Source organism: Acartia tonsa, chromosome 7 (assembly GCF_053477335.1).
Source record: "Acartia tonsa isolate MP-2025a chromosome 7, ASM5347733v1, whole genome shotgun sequence".
NCBI lineage: Eukaryota > Metazoa > Arthropoda > Copepoda > Calanoida > Acartiidae > Acartia > Acartia tonsa.
In genome coordinates, this window is record NC_137266.1 from 40,892,817 (window position 1) to 40,912,768 (window position 19,952).

At 30.6% G+C, this 19,952-nt stretch overlaps 1 protein-coding gene across 1 annotated transcript; it reads right to left on the reverse strand.

The window, feature by feature from the left end:
• Positions 1 to 886: 886 nt before the first annotated feature.
• On the reverse strand, positions 887 to 17,762 carry LOC145323757 (uncharacterized). The gene is made up of 15 exons (XM_080166265.1): positions 17,591 to 17,762; positions 16,864 to 16,919; positions 16,240 to 16,305; positions 15,573 to 15,622; positions 15,082 to 15,125; positions 13,176 to 13,253; positions 12,614 to 12,681; positions 11,955 to 12,036; positions 5,574 to 5,620; positions 5,035 to 5,114; positions 4,666 to 4,744; positions 3,213 to 3,344; positions 2,155 to 2,197; positions 1,549 to 1,600; positions 887 to 1,024 (listed from the first exon to the last, which is right to left on the reverse strand). Exons 1-15 carry the CDS (start codon positions 17,718 to 17,720, stop codon positions 916 to 918), a joined length of 1,116 nt encoding a protein of 371 aa, XP_080022391.1. The 5' UTR covers positions 17,721 to 17,762; the 3' UTR covers positions 887 to 915.
• Between the last annotated feature and the right edge of the window lie 2,190 nt (positions 17,763 to 19,952).

Consider the following 19,952-nt stretch of genomic DNA (forward strand, 5'->3'; position numbering starts at 1 on the left):
CAGCTGTTTAACAACTAAATCAATACTGAAATATTCAATATGGATAAACCACCACTATTTTTGGTAGTTTTTTTTGAGCTTAGCACCCATAAAAACCTACCCCTAGACACGTCATAATCCCTATCTACTCATTCTACTTTAGGCTGCTCCCAGATGAGCTGCAGCTGTTACCCAGCTGCCATTTTGATGGGCCGACACTATTTTCGGTAGCATTTTTGAGGTCAGCAGCCATAAAAACCTACCCCTAGACACGTCACAAGTCCTATGTACTCATTCTACTCTTGGCCCCTCCCAGCTGAGCTGCAGTTGTTACCCAGCCGCCATATGGATGGGCTGCCACTATTTTTGGTAGTATTTTTGAGCTTAGAACCCATAAGAAACCTACCCCTAGACACGTCACAAGCCCTATCTACTCATTCTACTCTTGGCCGCGTCCAGCTGAGCTGCAGCTGTTACCCAGCTGCCATATGAATGGGCGGCCACTATTTTTGGTAGTATTTTTGAGCTCAGCAGCCATAAAAACCTACCCCTAGACACATCACAAGCCATATCTACCCTAAATACTCTTGGCAGCTCCCAGCCGGTTCTAGCCGTTTAGCAGCTGGTATAAGAAATTAAAAAAATGGTTATTGCTATCATTTACCATGAATTAAACCAAAAATATGTTTTAAAAGTTGATTCCTAAGTAATTAATTATGAATTTGCCCCGAATATAGGCAAAAAAAAGGCTAAGCTGCCAGCCGCCAGCTGTTACTTTTCCAATTTTTTGTTCAATTTAGGGAAAATAGACCTACCAAGGATTACTCATGCAAAATTTCAGATTGGTATCGAATTCTAAGTGCCATTTAATCACTGATTACGAGATGGTTGCATTACCCCCCCCCCCCTTTTGTCTTATTGTGACTAAATTTATGATCACAGTAGTTGAACAACATTATATTTTTGAACAATATCATTACGAACAAACATATCATTTTGTGGCTTGTTTTTCGGGCTTTTGTAGTTTCCTTCTCTGTGCTTAAATCTGAAATTATAAATGTTTTAGTTGGTTTTAGGCTATTTCTAACCTCCCCAACTATTTCATAGGCAAGGGGCAAAGTAACTAGTCTAAAGTATAGAAAGTGTTTTTAGTTTTGCTTTTGAGCAAAAAAATGAGGAAATGTCATTTTTGATTGGCTTCTTCTTTTCAGAGAAGCTTTATATGCGTAAAGAGTGACTTCTCCTTCTATGAAGCAAAGTCTCTACTGGCTAGTTGGGAAATCACTAATTGAGTTAGAAATGTTAAAAATTAGTAGACATTATATTTCTAATTAAGTAAAGTAATATCATGCTTTATTCAGCATGTAGAAAATAGGGACAAGTGATAATTTTCCTACAACCAACTTCCCTCTTTTCCCCCCCTTACTCACTTCTCTTCAGTTAAATCACAAAACAAGTTATGCCACTTAAAGATCAAAATTTTTAGCAATTTCAAATGGAATTTGCTGAATAAACAAGAGTAATAACATTTAAGTAAGGAAAGGTATTGTCCAATAAAAACGCATATACCTGGTGTATCCCTTGTCTTTTAAAAAGTCTATGATAAGTTGTGGAGATGAATCTGAATAAAAAAATATTTAGTGTTAACAATTTAATATTCTAGATATTCATAAGTACATTGTTCAATAGGTATATTGAACCAAGAGAATAGTTATTTCTCGCATCGTATTATAAACGGCTTTCCGCGGATATAGAATGTACAATTATAAGATTAAAACCAGTTTTTTAGCCCTGAGTTGCCGAAGGCACGGGCTAAAAAACTGGTTTTAATCTTATGATTGTACATTTTTATATTCGTAGAAAGCTGGATATAATACGATGCTAGACATAGTTTTTTCGTATTTATGAGAACCGGTTCCTATCCACCGGATTCGAATGAATACGAGAAAAAACTTTACGTGTCATTTTCTTTGACTTAAAAATGCATTTTGAAATTGAATAAATATGATCACAAATATTTTAACAATTTTAATTTTCAATTGCTTCTAATGCTAAAGCTATATTTAAAATGTTAATTGTCTAGAATGTTTCTAAATTAACAAAATAAAAATGCTTGGTAATAATGAAGACTCAAAATTACTTAATATTTATATCTTATTAATGATTAAAGTATACCTTTCATCAATTCGCCTGCCAAACCAGTTTCTACAGATAGAACCTTAACATTTTAAGCCATATGTAGGAGTTAATTTCTCACAAATGATTTTAAAAAATAATTTTAAGATCATTTAGTTATGAGTGTTTATTTTGTTGGCTATTTCTCTAAAAGCAAGAAAGATTTGATCCTGCTACTCCCCCACCCTTTGAAAAAAAACTTTACCAACACCCAGCTTCTTTTTAGGGATGAACTGAACCAAACAACAGCTAATACCAATAATAAAACTATATTTTTATAATAAAATCCTCTCCAGATTCACTATTTGGACCAATTTGCTAAGATTCTTACTCATAATTGTATCTTATTCTGATACAGAGATATTTGTATGTAAGTACAACAATTCTTCAGGGAGGGATAGGGGACATAGGGCTGTTTATTATACTGGTCCTCAAAGTTTTTTGATAACATTTTTTATTCGTTGGCTTAACAACATTAAGGACTTTTTATGGAATTTTAATTGGTTGGTTCATTAAAATGGGTGTCCAAACTTTTTAACCATTAAATGTAATCTACAGAAATGGTAATTTTGAGTATCATTATTAGGTATGTACATTAAGCTATAAAAATTGGAAAGAATTTTAATAAATATAATAGATTTGAAATTTGCATAAAATTTTAAGGATTTTTTTTATAAAATTCGTTTTTTATATAATTCATTATTTAAAAGCGCAAATCCAATTTAAGTTAATAAATTTTGACCAATAGGATAGGTGGATTGGAAACTACCTGCGCTCTAATTGGTTGAATGATGTACGTTACTTAAGCTTCTCCAATCAGGGCGCAGATAGTTTTCAATCCACCAATCACAGATGTCAAAATTATTTAACTTAATTTGTATTTGCGCTTATAGATAAAGAATTATATAAAAAAACGAATTTTATAAAAAATTCCTTAAAATTTTATGCAGATTTTAAATCCATTATATTCATTAAAATTCTTTCCAATTTTTTTTAGCTTATTGTACATCAATGTATCGGTCATTGTCTTATCCCTTTAGATTCCCGACAATTTTTACCTCAATGTCTACATGGTCCCAGTTGATACTTCTCAGCACAGCCAGCTCCCAGCCCTCAATGTCCAGTATGAACAGATTTACAGTAGGCTTGCCAGCCGCTTGTAATATGCTCTCAAGATTAAAACATTGCACCTACATGTTTAGTTGAATCATATTAAACTGTTTTTAACCTATTTTTAAAACGTATATAAAAAATATACTATGACACCAGTAAAATCAGACTGCAGAGCCTAAATTTGAATTAAGTCCCCAATAAACTTTTTTGGGGGGATTTAAATATTAATTTTTACTGTTGCCGTAGTCATTTTGATCAAAGCAAAAGGTCTTTTTTTTATTTGGGTAAAATTCGTAGCTTTTAGAGTGTTTTGCTTCATAAATATTGTATTCTGGTATAGAGTAAAATTAGGCCTTATGATTTTACTATAAAAATTCACTAAAAAGTTAAATCTTTACAATATACCAATGAATTAACATTAACATGTTTGTGTTCGTTCACCTATTTTAAACACATAAAAATTGGCTGTAAAGGGTTAAATTTGATGTCAACATGACAAGATGTCAACAAATGTTTATGCAATACAACAAAATTATTTTTGACACATATACAAATATGATATATAATAAGATTATTCAAACTTATTTTTTTAAATATTTTTAAAAATTATGTATCTTTTACGTGTATAGTTTTCATTCTTTTCATTTTAATTAAATAAAAATTATTTAACTACATTGTAAATAAGTCACTTTGTGAAAACACTCTTTCGGAAATCGTAAAAAATTGAAATGAAACAAGAAATCTTATTGGTTTAACTTTAGCAAATGTGTTTTATTGTATTATGTTAAATTTTTTACTGAAATTGATTGTTTTAGAAAAAAAATTATTTCCATCGAACAGAGTAGAGTTTTTTTATTATTGTATTGATATGAACTGAATCATAAAATTGTTCTGTAAGAAACAATTTAACCCCAAACTAAAAGTTTCTTTTGCTTCCGTCAAAATGATCACAGCAACATATAAAATTATTTTTTAAATCCCCCAAAAAAAGTTTATTGGGGACTTAATTCAAATTTGGGCTCTGCAGTCTGTTTCTACTGGTGTCATAGTATATTTTTGATATATGATTAAAAAATAGGTTAAAAACAGTTTAAAGAAATTTGAAGCAATAAATCATGCAAGGGATTTTTTTTTCAATCTTGTTACAATAAATACATGAACAAGAAATTTTTTTGTCAAAATAATACTATTTTATAACAAAATCAGTCAAAGCATATGACTGTTACTGTGTGGTACTTAATAATGACATTGTAGATGCCTTTTAAATATAAAGTAGCTAAGGTAGTAAATGGATAAATGTATAATTTTGGAAGTTGGTGATTTTAGTCAACTCATTGAAGTCATTATTTTAAAACATGATAAAAACATGAAAATTAGATGAACAAAACTAGCACCTACCGGAAAAACATACTCACTGGCACTATCAGCCTCACTAAATCCAGCCATGGCAGGCTGATTATCCTTGGTTTTTCCTGCACTAAATAATAATATTCTTGTCAAATTTTGTCTGTATTAGCCTTTCAAAATATTATTCCTATTGGGATATTTTAAATAAGATTTCATTTAATTAGAACAAAAGTACATTTTATTGATAATATTATTTGTACATATTTTTGGAACTGAAATTAATTTATTCTACAGGTAAATATATTTCAAGAAACTTCACAGTAAATCCTATAGTTGTTTGCAAAAAGACCAAAAAAGATCAAAAATACTAATTAACAAGACGTGTCAAATGCAAATTCTGAAATGAGTCTTATTCCAAACCTTCTAAAATTAAATTTTGTAAAATGAGCTCTGGTCTGTGTGCCAAGGCAGTGGTTTAATAAATATGACTTCCTTCTTTTCTAAAATAAAAGAGAAAGTGGAATGGTGAGATAAATATTTAGAATCAGGGGAGATGGGGGGAATGGACATATTGTTACTTGAATCTTAAAACAGATTAACATGTTAAACTGAAACTTGCAGCGTGCTGGGATAACGATTCCCCCCTTTACCCCATCCCGTCCTACTGAATAAACGAACTGACTAATAAAAGTGTTCCATGTTAGCAAGCTAAATCGACGATAATTTCCTTCCGGTCATAATATCAACTTATATTCTACAATCTTCATTCATTGTTTAGACTAATTCATTTTCAGGGAATCATATTATCAAGCTTTCAAACCAGTCCCTTAAAATTTGGTAATTTTGCCAACAATATCTGATAAACTTTTGATTGAATAAAGATAAAATTTTATTTGGCATCAACCAGTTTTCTTCAATTGAAATATTTCTTTGTACTATGAAATTTCCATTTAACCTACCTTTTTACATTTGTTAAAGAAGAATGTAGTTGTTTCAATCAAAACACCTGAAGTTTAAAATATTGGATCTACTGCAGTTCATGGTAAAATATTGCTTGTAACGAATGCTTCCTGGTTACTGGCAATATAACAAGAATCCTGGGTCCAGCAGCACGCATATTTCCCTAAATCCCAGGTTCCTGTTAGCTGGCAATCTGCACATTTTCCAGGTTACCAGCAATGACAGAAGATTACTGGCCTACAGGAGTTTTTACCCCATACCCTTTTTCACAATTTCTTAGGGGGTAAAGCAATGCTTAAAAAGGGACAGTGGCTTCCAATGCTGTGAAACTAGCTGTAATTACATTCTATACATACTTAAAAGAGGTAGGAGAAAGGGGTTGGGGATCTTCACCTACAAATTTAACTGCTTTTATTTTAAATTTCGCTTACGTGCAAAATTTAAATGGCATCCATCAAAAGTGCCCAACAACCTAACAATCAATACCGCCTCTTTATTTTTATAATAAATTAAAAAGATAGTCTTTATTTTAATCGTATTTGCAAATGTAATTTTATTATTTACTAAGTATATTTGCGATAACTTTTATTTAATGAAATCTTCCAATTTTTAACCTGTACAAAACGGCCTGCTTAATTGCTTCAAGATCCATGTCAGATCTATATAGGAAATAAATGTCTATAAACGAGCTCAAGTTTTCCAAGGACTATTCTTTGAAAACTCATAGTGCTCCAATAATCCATAATAAACTCTCATTGCCCAGAACGATAAGACCCATTATTTTACTTTATTAAAAACAAATTCATTTTTTTCATTTCATGTTGCTATTTACATTATAATGAAGTATTTAATTTCTAATCATAAAAAACAAAATTTAAATTTATGATATAATAAATTTAAGAAAACTCTGTTTTAAAAGAATTCGATTGTGGCGACACTTTGTGTGTTCAAATATTGAACTAAAATTGTAATCATATAATAAACCCTTTGGTGATGGCAATGTAAAGAAAAAAATATAATTTAAAAGATCTTTTTAAGATCATTTAAATTATTAAATATTTACTTCCGTTTAAATAGTAATGCCGGGTGAGGAAAATAGATTTATTGAGAAATATATATGCATATAGAAAACTAGCCAATAGGGAGATAGTTATATCGAGCCAACTCTAGTCGTCTAATAATAAAGAGATTTTAATTGGTAGATATTTGATTTAGGAGAAAGTATGTAAGTTCCATCTTGGAAATGAAGGTCGCTAGGAAGTCCATGATAATATATACGTCTCTATTTCTCACCCTTATTAAAAAAAAACGTAGTTGCAATTTAACAAGTATGACCACATCCATAAAAGCGAAGCTCTAGAGTGTCAGAACTGAATAATCAGAATATAAATGTATAAAATACGATACAAAAATGTCAGTAATTTCTTGAAAGCTGATTAAATATAAGATAATGTTTAAGGGCAAACTTACTTTTTTAGGACTTGATTATAAAGATGTTTCGCTTATAACATTGTACTTAGTTGTCATAGGAATCAGTATTAAAAAAATTAGATTAATCGGATAATAAAAACTTGCTGTTTAAAAAAGTTAAAAACTTGTTTAAAATGGACGTACGGAGATTCTAGTAATGATGGTGGTACCTAACTACATGCCTAAATCAACGAAAGCCATCCGTTCTGGACAGACGGACGGACTCACCTAATTATAGAAAAGCCTCGCTTTTAAAAATGGGTAATCACGGTTATTACAAAAGGGAAAGCACTTTATTAAAAAGCTAGGGGAAAGTTGAAAGGGCAAAGTTAGGGGAAAGGCAAACTATCGCAACATATAAATATTGGCAATTCTAAACAACCACTCACAGTCAAATACAGGATAGGAAATAGGAAACATCACCAGCCATGCCGCCACAAAGTTTGTCCGTACATCAAAATATGTCAATAGGAGAAGAAGGAAGGGGGGGGGGGGAGTTAGAGAAATTCTTAGCACATTTATATTATTTTATATAATAGTTTAGATAAAAATTAAAGTTTACAGAACTAATCATTTTATTATCCCCGGAGATCCATGGATATCCTTTAATAAAGAAACATGATGTCTGTTTGTTTAGCTGTACCGAAGGATCTCGCTAACCACTGAACCGATCGGGTTCTCCTTAACAGGGAAGCTTTTCATAGGTCCCGGGACGGTTTATAACTATTAGTTTGGGGGAGGGTACCAGAGAAATCACAGAATGCTTTTTTTCGTACAGACCACGGCTGGTTTTTTATTAAATGAATAAGTTAGGGTACAATGTTTGGCACTTTCGATATAAGTAAATGATAATGAAAAACCCATAGAATACGATAATACCTTCAGAAAAATCGATAAAAATAGTTTTCATACTAAATTTTGATTTTTAAATTTTTTTTCTTAAATGTCATAGCAGAAGATGCAAAATGTCGTCTTAGTTTTTGAGGGTTTTCATATTCTCTGAAATCTAAATTATCAAAATATTTTTTTTGGTAAATGATTATATGATATATGTCAAACATTTTATCAGAAAAAAAATATTTAAAATTATAAAGTAGAAACCTGAATAATTTTTCTTGTGGAAATACTTTTCTTTAATTTTGATAAACATATGTCTGCTAGCATGAAGATGTTTGTACTGCCAATACACGTTGGGTTTTATTTAAAGAATTTCTTTAAAATGTTGTTTTTTTACCTTGTATACCAATAACGCAAATTGCTATCAGAAAACCCCCGTACCCCCCAATCGACCAAGACTTGCCTACGGCCCGATCTTTTAGGATTGCTTTGTAATTCACATTTTTGAAAGTCTTTCAACAGTATACACAGCAAATGCTCTCTTTTTTAACTAACTTTCCGAATAATATACCTAAAGCATTTGAATTAACAAAGGATATGCTAATATTTTTACCATTCAAGTTTATTTAATATTCTAACAAATAGTGCAACCCTCCAAGTTATGGCTACTTTTCATGAACATATGATCTAAAGAATAAGCTCTGACGCAATGTCATATAAGGATATTATAATATTCATTAAAAAAATTGTTATTTTTGCATATATGTTACATTTTACAGTATTTTGTGGCTCAAAAGAAAGACAATTAAAATTTATTTCATATTATATAGTTTAAATTGCATAAGATAACCTAGAAATAGTAAAAAAGTCCCTTTCTTTTTTTGTCGTAAAACAGAAATTAACAAAGATTTTTATTAAAAAACACCTTAGTGTAAAAATTAAAAATTTTAAATATGGTCACAAAAAGATTCAATTAGTTTATTAAATGTTTCATTTTCAGCAAATTACGATTAATCTCTATTACAAAGAATAAAGTGTAAAAAGATATTCTCGTTATAATTTTAAGCAACTTAAAATGCATTTTAATACCTTTTAATGATTTATTTTTTAAAACATCATTTTATAAAATGTTATTGATTTTTAAAGTTATATATTAGAATGATTTTAAATTTTGTTAACAGTTTGTTTTAAATGTAGAAAATTGGTAATTCTAAACATTCAAAAAATGATTTTATTAAATTTTCATCACTTAAATTGCATGTTTGATGAAATTTTCAACTGATAATTCAAGAAAAATCGTTTAAGTTTTATTATATTTTACTTTGAAATGTTAAAAAATATAATTATTGTCAAAAATGTGGAAGTTATACTTTCCTCAAAAAAAGACCTAAAACATGCAAATTAACACGTGTAATGAGATTTCTTTTCTTTCAGGTTTAATTTTAAGTAATTATTGATATTTTTTGTAAAAAGGATTTTATATAAAAAGTTTTAAAACTCGAGTTATGTAGTGGTTCTAAAAAAGGTTGCAAATTTATGCAATTTTCTTGCAAAAAAAATTTTCTAGGATTTTAAAAATAGCATAGGGTGTTATTAGACGTACTTACAGATACAATTGCTAAGTCATTTTGGCCAAACACTAAAATAAAGTTTTGACATCTGAGGGACCATACGTGAGACTTAAACGCAACATAGACAAATTATAAAAACGGGTTTTTGGGATTCAACTCCCACCTCTTCAAGTGCCCCTAGAGGCCTGTAGGGGGCTTAGCCATAAGTTTATGAAAATTTAAAAATCAATTTGTTTATAGTACAGCATGACCCTCAAAAAAGTATTTTTAAGCATCTGCAGCCCTTATTTCTCAATGAATTTTAAAAAAATGCATATGTCCTTGTTCTCCATAGTATTCCAAATAAGTAGATATAAAAATATTTTTTTTACCTCCATTAACACCGGAGATTTTTAGAGCTAAAGTTTTGAAAAAGTGACTGAGAAAAAGAATTTTTTTTTGTTTCTCTTATTTTTTGGATGGTTATATTATGTTTTTCTGGCAACTGAATAATGAGACACAAAGAAAAACAAGTTAACTAATTATTTCTTTTTTATTCCACCAAAAAATATAAATTTTTAATGGCAAAAAATACTACTGAATGAATTGATAATTTGCAAATTTTAGGTTATTTATTAACCCTTATTTGAGAAAAGGATTAATTATGACAGTTGCTCCGCCTACTTTTCTGATATCTCAATAATTTAATAGGGGGTTAATTAAGCTTTTTAGACAAAAAAATCATTATGTTTTAATTTTATTTTCTTCATAACTTTTTTGTTATTAAAGTTAGGATTGTGAAACAAAAACAATTTTCCTGCTATATTCATAAAGATTTTTTTGGTTTTTTAATCTTAAAAAATTTTGCCTAATAAGTAAGTTTTTCAAAATATCATTAAACTAAAAAGACTCAAAAAATATGTGTAAAAAAATGCTTTTTACTCAAAAACTAAATTTTTTATTTCATTTTTGTATAAAGTTTCTGCTAGTAACAAAAATAAAAGGATTTCTACCTTAATTTTGCTAAAAAAGTCGTTTCATGTTAAAAGTTACTTTTTCCTCAGTCACTTTTTCAAAACTTTAGCTCTAAAAATCTCCGGTGTTAATGGAGGTAAAAAAAATATTTTTATATCTACTTATGTGGAATACTATGGAGAACAAGGACATATGCATTTTTTTATAATTCATTGAGAAATAAGGGCTGCTATGCTTAAAAATACTTTTTTGAGGGTCATGCTGTATATGTAAAGACATTATGTCCATTTGATTTACTTTTTATTACAGCCTTACAGTAAAATATTCAGAAATAAAATTCATTTTGAAATTAGCTTGTCGATATTATGTTAGCAATGCCCACTATAATTAAAGCATTAGTCGATGGAATGTCTACAATTTTACACAAGATTATTTACTAGAATATAAAAATTAACAGGTTAAATCTTTTCAAACCTAATTTGGGCAATCTTCTCAAATATTTATAATCATGGACTTAAGGGCCAATTGTACAGTAAATTCGAAGCTGTCAAATCACAAAAGCAAATGACTGAATGAAACAAATTTATTTATATGACCCTTTTTTCATATCCATACCCAATTAGTACAGAGTAGGATCTACCCCCCCCCCCCCTCCCACTACCAAAACCCTTACCATTGGTCTTTCAGACAAACATGCCAAAATAGCCGCTTCGAGTAGCGTGCTATCAACCTCTATTTGTGGGGTAAGTGTGATAAAAGGGTAATGGGAATTAAAAAGGGAAATATTGCTTTTTAACAGGAATATTTCAAACCTGCCAGAGTCCAGGAATGTGCATAAATTGCCAGCAACCAGGAAAGTTAAACATTGGTGGCTCCAGAAATATTTCTTGTTATGCTAGATCCAGGATTCTTGGAATATTGCTAGGAAACAGGAAGCATTCGTTACCAGCAATGTTTTACCATGAACTGCAGTAGATCCAAAATATTTAATTTTTTATAAAAAAAAACTAGTGGTTTAGTGTAACTATTTATAATTTGGAACTGCACTTTGGATCAATTTTGATAAACTTTTCTTATTAAAATGTGAAAGAGTTGTGAATACCAAAATACAAAATATGCCAGTTTTTGGGCATATCCTTGATTATATCAGTAAAAAAAATGTTTTCAAAAAAGTAATCTTTAGTTGTTTGCTGTTTGGCCTGCCATTTAAAATGCTTAGAGAACAGATCTACAGTGTAGATGTATATACAGACAACTACCTCCCTTTCTTTTTTAAAGACCTCATTCGTCTGCTTCTAAATTATTTTCTGCTACTTGGCTGTGTTATAAGTGACACCATTGGTTGATTTTCAATGACCCAATAGAAAGGTTGCACAAGGTGGTTGCTATGGAGAGATACAGTTATTTAACTCTTTCTCCCTCTAGTGTTTTACTCTAATACCTAGAGTTACTTTGTTATTCATATTGCTGATAAGAAATGAAAGTTATCAGAGAAAATAGTAAAATGAACCCATAAATAAGGTATAAGCTACAAGTAAATAAAATAACCTGTCCAGTTATAGTTATGTTCTAGAGGGAGTGAGACAGAAAATTCACAGTCGGCAGCCCCAGCCTCCACGAAAAATCCTCCCTAAACACAAGTTGGATCATGGAAAGAAAACGAAGTAGCGGGTTTTGTTTATCTTCACAGTAGCTTTATTCTTATTTCAAGTCCCTTCAAGCACTATAACCCTGCGAGGCCAATTTACTAACCCTGCGGGATTATCATTGATATTTACCTAACCTAAAATAGCCTATCATAAGCTACTGTGAAATTACGATAAAATCAGCTACCTCGTTTTCTTTCCATGATCCCACAAGTTAATCTTAACCCCTTGTGATTAGATCTATGGATCTTAAGGGATAAGAGAAGACGATAAAATGTTATGCATTCCCATTTATGTTAAACATGATTACTCTTCTGTAGATTAAAACTGTTAGTTGAAAAGTTTTGACACTATTGGTTTGAATAAAATTTCGTAAAGAGTACCCAAAGTTTTAAACCAACCAATGCGAACATGTTAAAACTTTGGGTACAAGTGTAACTTACTGTCCAATATCCCCACACTAAAGAATTTACCTTTTAAAAAATTATTATAATATTGAAATTGAAATTTAGCCCCCCCCCCCCCCCTTCAATTTTGGCTGTAAATTATTTTAAAACTTACTGTTAGATTGTTTTTATAAACCATTTGCATTACATCCAAAGCTTGTTGGTTCCTTTCATATTTCATATCTATGAAAATAAAGACGTTTATTAACAATTCAACAAAGTGAGAATTTCTTTGTGGTATTTTTTTGTTTAACTAAAAGTACTTTTATTTATGTCAATAAAATTATCCCCTGCCATATTTTAAATATAGGATTTTTAAGTATTGTAGATAAATCCTTTTAAGTCCATTAGTCAGTCCGCAATGCTATGGGGAGTGTGGGATCTTCTCGACAGCTATTTAAGACAGACAGCAGAAATTTTCAATGAAGTTTCCTGTGACATATGATTTGCGCATCTGGTCATTCATTCATTGCTTTGTCCTTCTCTTTATCGGTATTGCTTCAAAAGACATAAACCATTATCTTCAAAGATTACGCGAATTTTATTTGAGTTTGTACATTTTCTCTCTTTCTTGTCTTCTGTTCTACAATAACTCATTTTGTCCGTTTGTCAATTTCATGATTTTCTGTGCTTCGCTACTTTTGGATGTTGTCATGGTATTTGCAAAATTTACTTACCCAACCATTGCTCATTCTCTAAAACATATTTTTCATCTCTTCTTGCTGGTGGGACAAAATAGTCCTTTTTTAATACATCTAAAAATAATCCATTTTTTTTCTTTTTATATAAAAATTAGCAGCTTCGCCTCTAGAGGCAACTTTAGTTAGGATCACTTGAGGTAAGTAATTAGGCTGTGGTGTGGAGGAGCCACTTCACTTTAAATATTAGATTTTAAAAAAAACTTTAGTTAGGGGGTATTTTATCCAGATGGATGATATTTCTTTGGAGGGTGGAGGTTCCCTCCCCCAAAAATGGGTATAGACCTTCCCATATTCACTGTAAATGAGAACCAAATCAGTCTAGCGATTTTGAGATCTAAAGTTACACTAGACAAAGGTTTTTTTTATATAAAAATATAAACCCCGAACAAACATATTATGCAAATCTGAATTTTCAAAAAAGCAGCTTTATTATTCATTTAGGATGATTTTACAATAAATATGAAATGTAGATGCCTCTTTTGGTTACAAAATTCCACTGTTATTTTTTAATTAATCAGCACCAATAAAGCACAAGATCTCAAAAACAGCATTTGGGGGTAATACTGGTGAACAAACATATTATGCAAATCCAAAACAAAGCAACAAAAAAAAGGTTTTTAGGCACTTTTCTCCTCTTTTAAAGATTGATTATGATAAAATAATATTTTTTTAAGGGATTTATGCGTTAATTATTATGAAATATAGTATAAGGTAGAAATTAATGATTTTTCTAAATAAGAAAGGATTGAAAAAAATAAATTCGATCCCTATCACTTTAGAGGACAGCTGCTGACCCCCAGTCTTATGGATGAACCTAAATACATGTTAAAGATAAAAATTACCCTGAAAAGTATACAAAAATGTTTTTTTTATGTGTTAAAAAAAATTCATTTTAAAATCTTGATTTTGAGGATGATGACCTTTCAGATGCTCCTGATGGTGGTGATGGTGAGCCAAATGTTATCTAAGTACATGCCCATTACAACAACTTGTCTATTAACCTATGTACCATTTTTTGTAGTCATAGCAGCCTCCAATGGAGCCTTCCGACAAGAAATATAACCATCTTCTAAAAACTACAGTATTCACCTTATGAAATGAAGTAAATAAAATTGCAATTCTTTTCTTTTTTAATAATGCTGGGCTGGAGGATGCTATAACTACAAAAATTGGATCATAGTTTAATATATAAGTTGTCATCATGGACATGCACTTTGATAACATTTGGCTCACCATCACCACCAATAGGGGCATCTTAAAGGTCATCATCCTCAAAATCAAGATTTTAAAATAGATTTTTTCAACACATAAAAAACATTTTTGTATAATTTTCAGGGTTATTTTTTATCTTTAACATGTATTTAGGTTCATCCATAAGACTGGGGGTCAGCAGCTGTCCTCTAAAGTGATAGGGATCCAATTCATTTTTTTCAAACATTTCTTATTTAGAAAAATCATTAATTTCTACCTTATACTATATTTTATAATAATTAATGCATAAATCCCTTTAAAAATTATTATTTTATCATAATCAATCTTTAAAAGAGGAGAAAAGTGCCAAAAACCTTTTTTTTTTGCTTTGTTTTGGATTTGCATAATATGTTTGTTCACCAGTATTACCCCCAAATGCTGTTTTTGAGATCTTGTGCTTTATTGGTGCTGATAAATTAAAAAATAACAGTGGAATTTTGTAACCAAAAGAGGCATCTAAATTTCATATTTATTGTAAAATCATCCTAAATGAATAATAAAGCTGCTATTTTGAAAATTCATATTTGCATAATATGTTTGTTCGGGGTTTATAAAATATCTATGGCCATGACATTGTTAAAAAAAGGGGTATATAGTAACCAAACTAATAATGCTATACAATTAAAAATACCTGATAAATAAATTTCATCTGGATCTAAGCAATTCAACAATGGCCTAAAAAGTTGAACATGATAGGATAGTATTTAAGACAAATTTTTTATTAATAATAAAATGGAAATGTCTTAAAAGATAAATGTCAGTTTTGTTGGCCCCATCTCATATATTTATTACCTCTTTTCAAAGTAACTATGAAATTGTTACCCTAATACTTTTTAAAATGAAGCTTAACTTAGTTTAGTTCCCCACAGTAACTAATTTATATTTTTAAATGTACCAAACACTTGGTTTATGGGATCGATGCCCTTACGATATTTATTTTGATAAAATAAATTAATAGTTATTTCTCGCATCATATTATAAACAGCTTTCCGCGGATATTGAATGTACAATTATAAGATTAAAACTAGTTTTTTCAGTCCTGAGGTGCCAAAGGCCGGATTCGAATGAATACGAGAAATATATATTCTAAAAGAAAAAAAACTAAAAGAACAGTTATTTTACCTCATTTTAAATATCACATCTAATTTTGCATTTCTGTCATTTAGATCTTCCTGAAATAGTAAAAGCTTTGTTAAACAGGGATGACAACATACATAAAGCAAAGCTCTGAAATCAAAGGTAGAACAAACAAACAATAGGTCAATTCTAACATGCCTAAATTAACAAAAATAGCTACTTGTGACGTACAGACCTTAGTTATAGAAGGGTTTTACATTTAAAACACAACCACTTACAGTGAAAATGAAAATGCAATACAAGGATAACAACATTCATAAGCAGTGAAGCACTTTAGTTTAAGTTTAAGGGGAACAGCCATTAAATATGGCAACTGAGAAGAAATCACACTTCTCCAATAAAATATCAATCTCAAACTTAACATAACAGAAAGACAGACAGACATGATAAATAGTAGAATATATTGTCTGTAGCTATATGAATCTTTATACAAAATTCCTGCAACTTATCTTTTATAACAGCTGAAAAAATGCACATTTCTTACAGATAAATTTTTAGAGAAGTACTGACAGACCAAGTATTAGTTATGGATAGTAATTTGTAGTGTTAGAAAATTTAGGTTCCATGGAATGCTTCCAGGTCCCATAAAGAAAAAAAGAAGATATCTGAAAGAGATGACAAACTTTCTATTGTTATCTAACCCTATTCTTACCATTGTTATGACATTGTTATAGGTTATATCCACAAATTTTGTGTCTGTCCCTTGGGTCACATTTTTCTAAATAAAAATATTATAAGATTTTAGTTCTAACTTAAAGTTAACATACAGAGAGAGAGGAGACAATGGGCTCTTTATTAAACTAGTTCCCAGAGTTTATAATAACGTTTTCTTAACAACTTTGGGGACTTTAGTGATTTTTGTTTGGTTGCTTCATTAAGTGTTCATACGTTTCGACCACTAATTTTAATCTACAGAATTGATAATTTTGTGCAACATCATTAGGAATGCAGATTAATTTATCAGCCATTGTCTTATCCCTTTAGATACCTGGTTAACATATCTTAAAGGTTTAAAATATGACTATCTATCTATCTATCTATCTATCTATCTATCTATCTATCTATCTATCTATCTATCTATCTATCTATCTATCTATCTATCTATCTATCTATCTATCTATCTATCTATCTATCTATCTATCTATCTATCTATCTATCTATCTATCTATCTATCTATCTATCTATCTATCTATCTATCTATCTATCTATCTATCTATCTATCTATCTATCTATCTATCTATCTATCTATCTATCTATCTATCTATCTATCTTTAACCTGAATAACTTCTCTTAGCTCGTCACAATCCATCCCATAATTATTATCAATTCCATCTAAAGCAAAATTGAGATATTAAGATTTGAAGGATTTGACGGTTTCCTGAAAGAACCAAGTCGAGCACAGAACCCCTTCCCCTTTTTAGAAAATTAATGTAATATAATCAATATGAATATTACACCATGTCTGAATTAACAAACAGATCTGACAGTTCGGGCGGACATACCGACCTTAAATGTAGAAAAGCTTCACTTTAAAATAATTTTAAAAGAAGAGGTAAAATTTAAGATTATTTAGAATGTATAACATAAAAACGTAAAGTTCTTTATAAGAGGATATATGACACTATTATATATCATACTAGCGGCTACGCCCCTAGAGGCCTCTAGTGGCACTTTAAATGTTTTTGTTTGTTAAAGTTAATTTTTTATGTACGATACCACCTTATTTGACGTTGAAGTCTCCCCTAAATTTTAAAAAATTTCGATTTTTTTGTCATTTCTCTTGGGAGGGTGGTGGTACCCTCCCCCAAAATAGTTATAAACCTTCCCGGGACTTATGAGAAGCTACCCTGTTAAGGAGAACCCGATCGGTTTAGCTGTTAGCGAGATCCTTAGGTACAGATACACACACAGACATCCTGTTACTTTAGTATAAGGATAGCGTGGCTATAACCGGCTAACTACCGAAAAAAAAACATTTTAGATATAATAATTAAATGTTTTACCTATAACATTTGATGATAAGTTATTTATAATAACAAAACCCCAACAGCATAATATTAACAACAAAAAAGTTGGAACATTTCTGTATGTTACAACTTTTCGCCGTAAGAATTTAATTATTTTTTCTAACATTTTAACTTATAACTAACTATGTAAAGGTATAAATACGAAATAAAATATCGTAGAAAGTTGTAGAAATTTGCAGCTTTGTTCTACAATCTAACCAATTTATTTTGACTAAAAACAGCAAATTTTTAAAATATTTCGAAGAAGGGGAGCTACTGTATAACTAGCTTATGTCAGTATGTTTGATTGTTCGTCACTAAAAGATCGTTATGATTAAAGTCTCTATGCAGCTCAAAGACTAGGCATTTTTTCTTTTCAGTTCAGACACAATAAAAATGTTGTAAAATATGTTAAGTCAGAAAAGTTTTACTTTTACTATATAACAGTTTAGTATTGTTTTTTATCTATTTTTTTTACATAGCTTTACATAGGACCTATGATGGTTTTAGGCTGTTTTATTGGGATGGATTGAGAGTATTTCTTGTCCCATTTGAATATTAATTCTGTGCATCAAAGGGGCGCAGCCACTTGTTTTATTAAAATTGATTTTGCTTACACGATAGCTTTCTTCGTAATTTCTTTTTATAAATTGGAAAACAAGTTGCTAAAAAAAATACTTGTTATTGGTTTTTTAGAAACTTTTGTTCTTTTAGCAGGGGGGATGATAAGCGAAAATCAAATTTTACGTTCACGCACCGTACACACACATTTTTACACACACACGCGCACTTAGAAACGAGTTTTATGAAACACACATATACTTAAAAATACACAATATGGCAGTAGGGTTTATTTAATCTACAATCCGAATTTTACCAGCTACCATTGGCCAAACTTTATACATAAGACTTAGGAGGGGGGGGGGGGGGTTGAGTTTGAATTATCGTTATTTCTAATATGGCTTCAAAACAGATACTAAAAAGTTATTTATTGTATCCTAGACATTTTAAAAAGAACAATATAATAAAAACCATAATATATTTAAAAACATAATATTAATACCAGATTTTTTAGCCCTGGCCTACGGCCCCTCGGCGCCAACATAACTGGAATTAATCTGAAATTTTTTCCTTTTACTGGCCGCGGAGAGCTAACTATAATACGATTAGATAAATGACTATTTTAAACTGCACAAATTTCTTAGATTATTTTTATAAATGCAAGGACGTTCAAGTTTTTTATTTGGGGGGTAAAAAATTGAAAATCTATATTTTGGGGATACCTATCAAAATGATAGGATAATTATAGCATTTAAAGAGTTGTAGAAAAAATCTGAAAAATCGGCATAAGCTTTTTTGTCTGCAGCATAGGATCGCGCTAACCGATATTGTTCTCTTTTTTAGTGTGGCTTCTTATAGTTCCTTGAATATTTGACGGGAGAGGGAACCCCCCTCTCCCCTAAGAGAAATCGCCCTTGAAAAAAATAACCCCCCCCCCTAAAAAATATTACCTTTTCTGTTTAAATTTAGGGGGTTACCTTCCCCCCTCCCTCTTCACCATAAGTGCCCCTTGCGACTTATTGGGGGGGGGGGGGAGGGGGTGGTGCTAGTTGCTTAACAAAAGGACCTGCGGTTTGATTTGTTTAATTTTTTTAATAATAATTTTGTTTTCAGTATCGATTATACCACGGCCGACAGCTGACAAAAATTGGGTGGAAGATTGTGTGGCGGCTGGCAGCTGTTTAGTCGCTGCTCTGTTCATGTCTTCTCGGATATAAAAATGTCCAATTATAAGATTAAAACCAGCTTTGTTAGATTGTATAAAACTAGCGGATTCGCCCCTAGCCTCTAGGTGCTTTGCCCCAAGAGGGTTGATCAAATCAATTTTTCGTAGGTATTTTATATTTAAAAGAAAAATGGAGAAAAAAATTATTTGGGGGGAGGATTTTTTTTATTTGGGGGGGGGGGGTAGTCGACCCAACTATTTTAATTTTAGTTTTAAAAAGAAATTTTTTTTTGTTGGGGGGTATTTTTCATTTTTTTGGTGGGTTGGGGGTGTCCCACCCCCCAAGAAAATAGTTATAAACCTTCCAGGGACCTATGAGAAGCTACCCTGTAAAGGAGAACCTGATCGGTTCAGCGGTTAGCGAGATCCTTTGCTACAAACAAACAGACAGACAAACAAACATCGTTCTACTTTGTATTATAGATAGTAAGGTTGTCTTATGGCTAAAGCTTAAGATTTCGAAAAATTCTGAACTGATTATATCTCTTTTATAGAAGCTTCATGTAGGTCCAAGGATTGTTTAAGGCTATATTCTATCTTTAGATTTTAAGCATTATATTGTTTTAGGCTAAT

Bases quoted from the DNA above. Each gene is read 5' to 3' on its own strand.
- LOC145323757 (XM_080166265.1), bottom strand. From the start codon at position 17,720: ATGTTAGAAAAAATAATTAAATTCTTACGGCGAAAAGTTGTAACATAC. The intron at 16,306-16,863 runs GTTAAAGATAGA...ATTTTTATTTAG, and splicing joins AGCTAAGAGAAGTTATTCAG to AAAAATGTGACCCAAGGGAC. The intron at 2,198-3,212 runs GTAAAAATTGTC...TAAAATGTTAAG, and splicing joins GGGACCATGTAGACATTGAG to GTTCTATCTGTAGAAACTGG.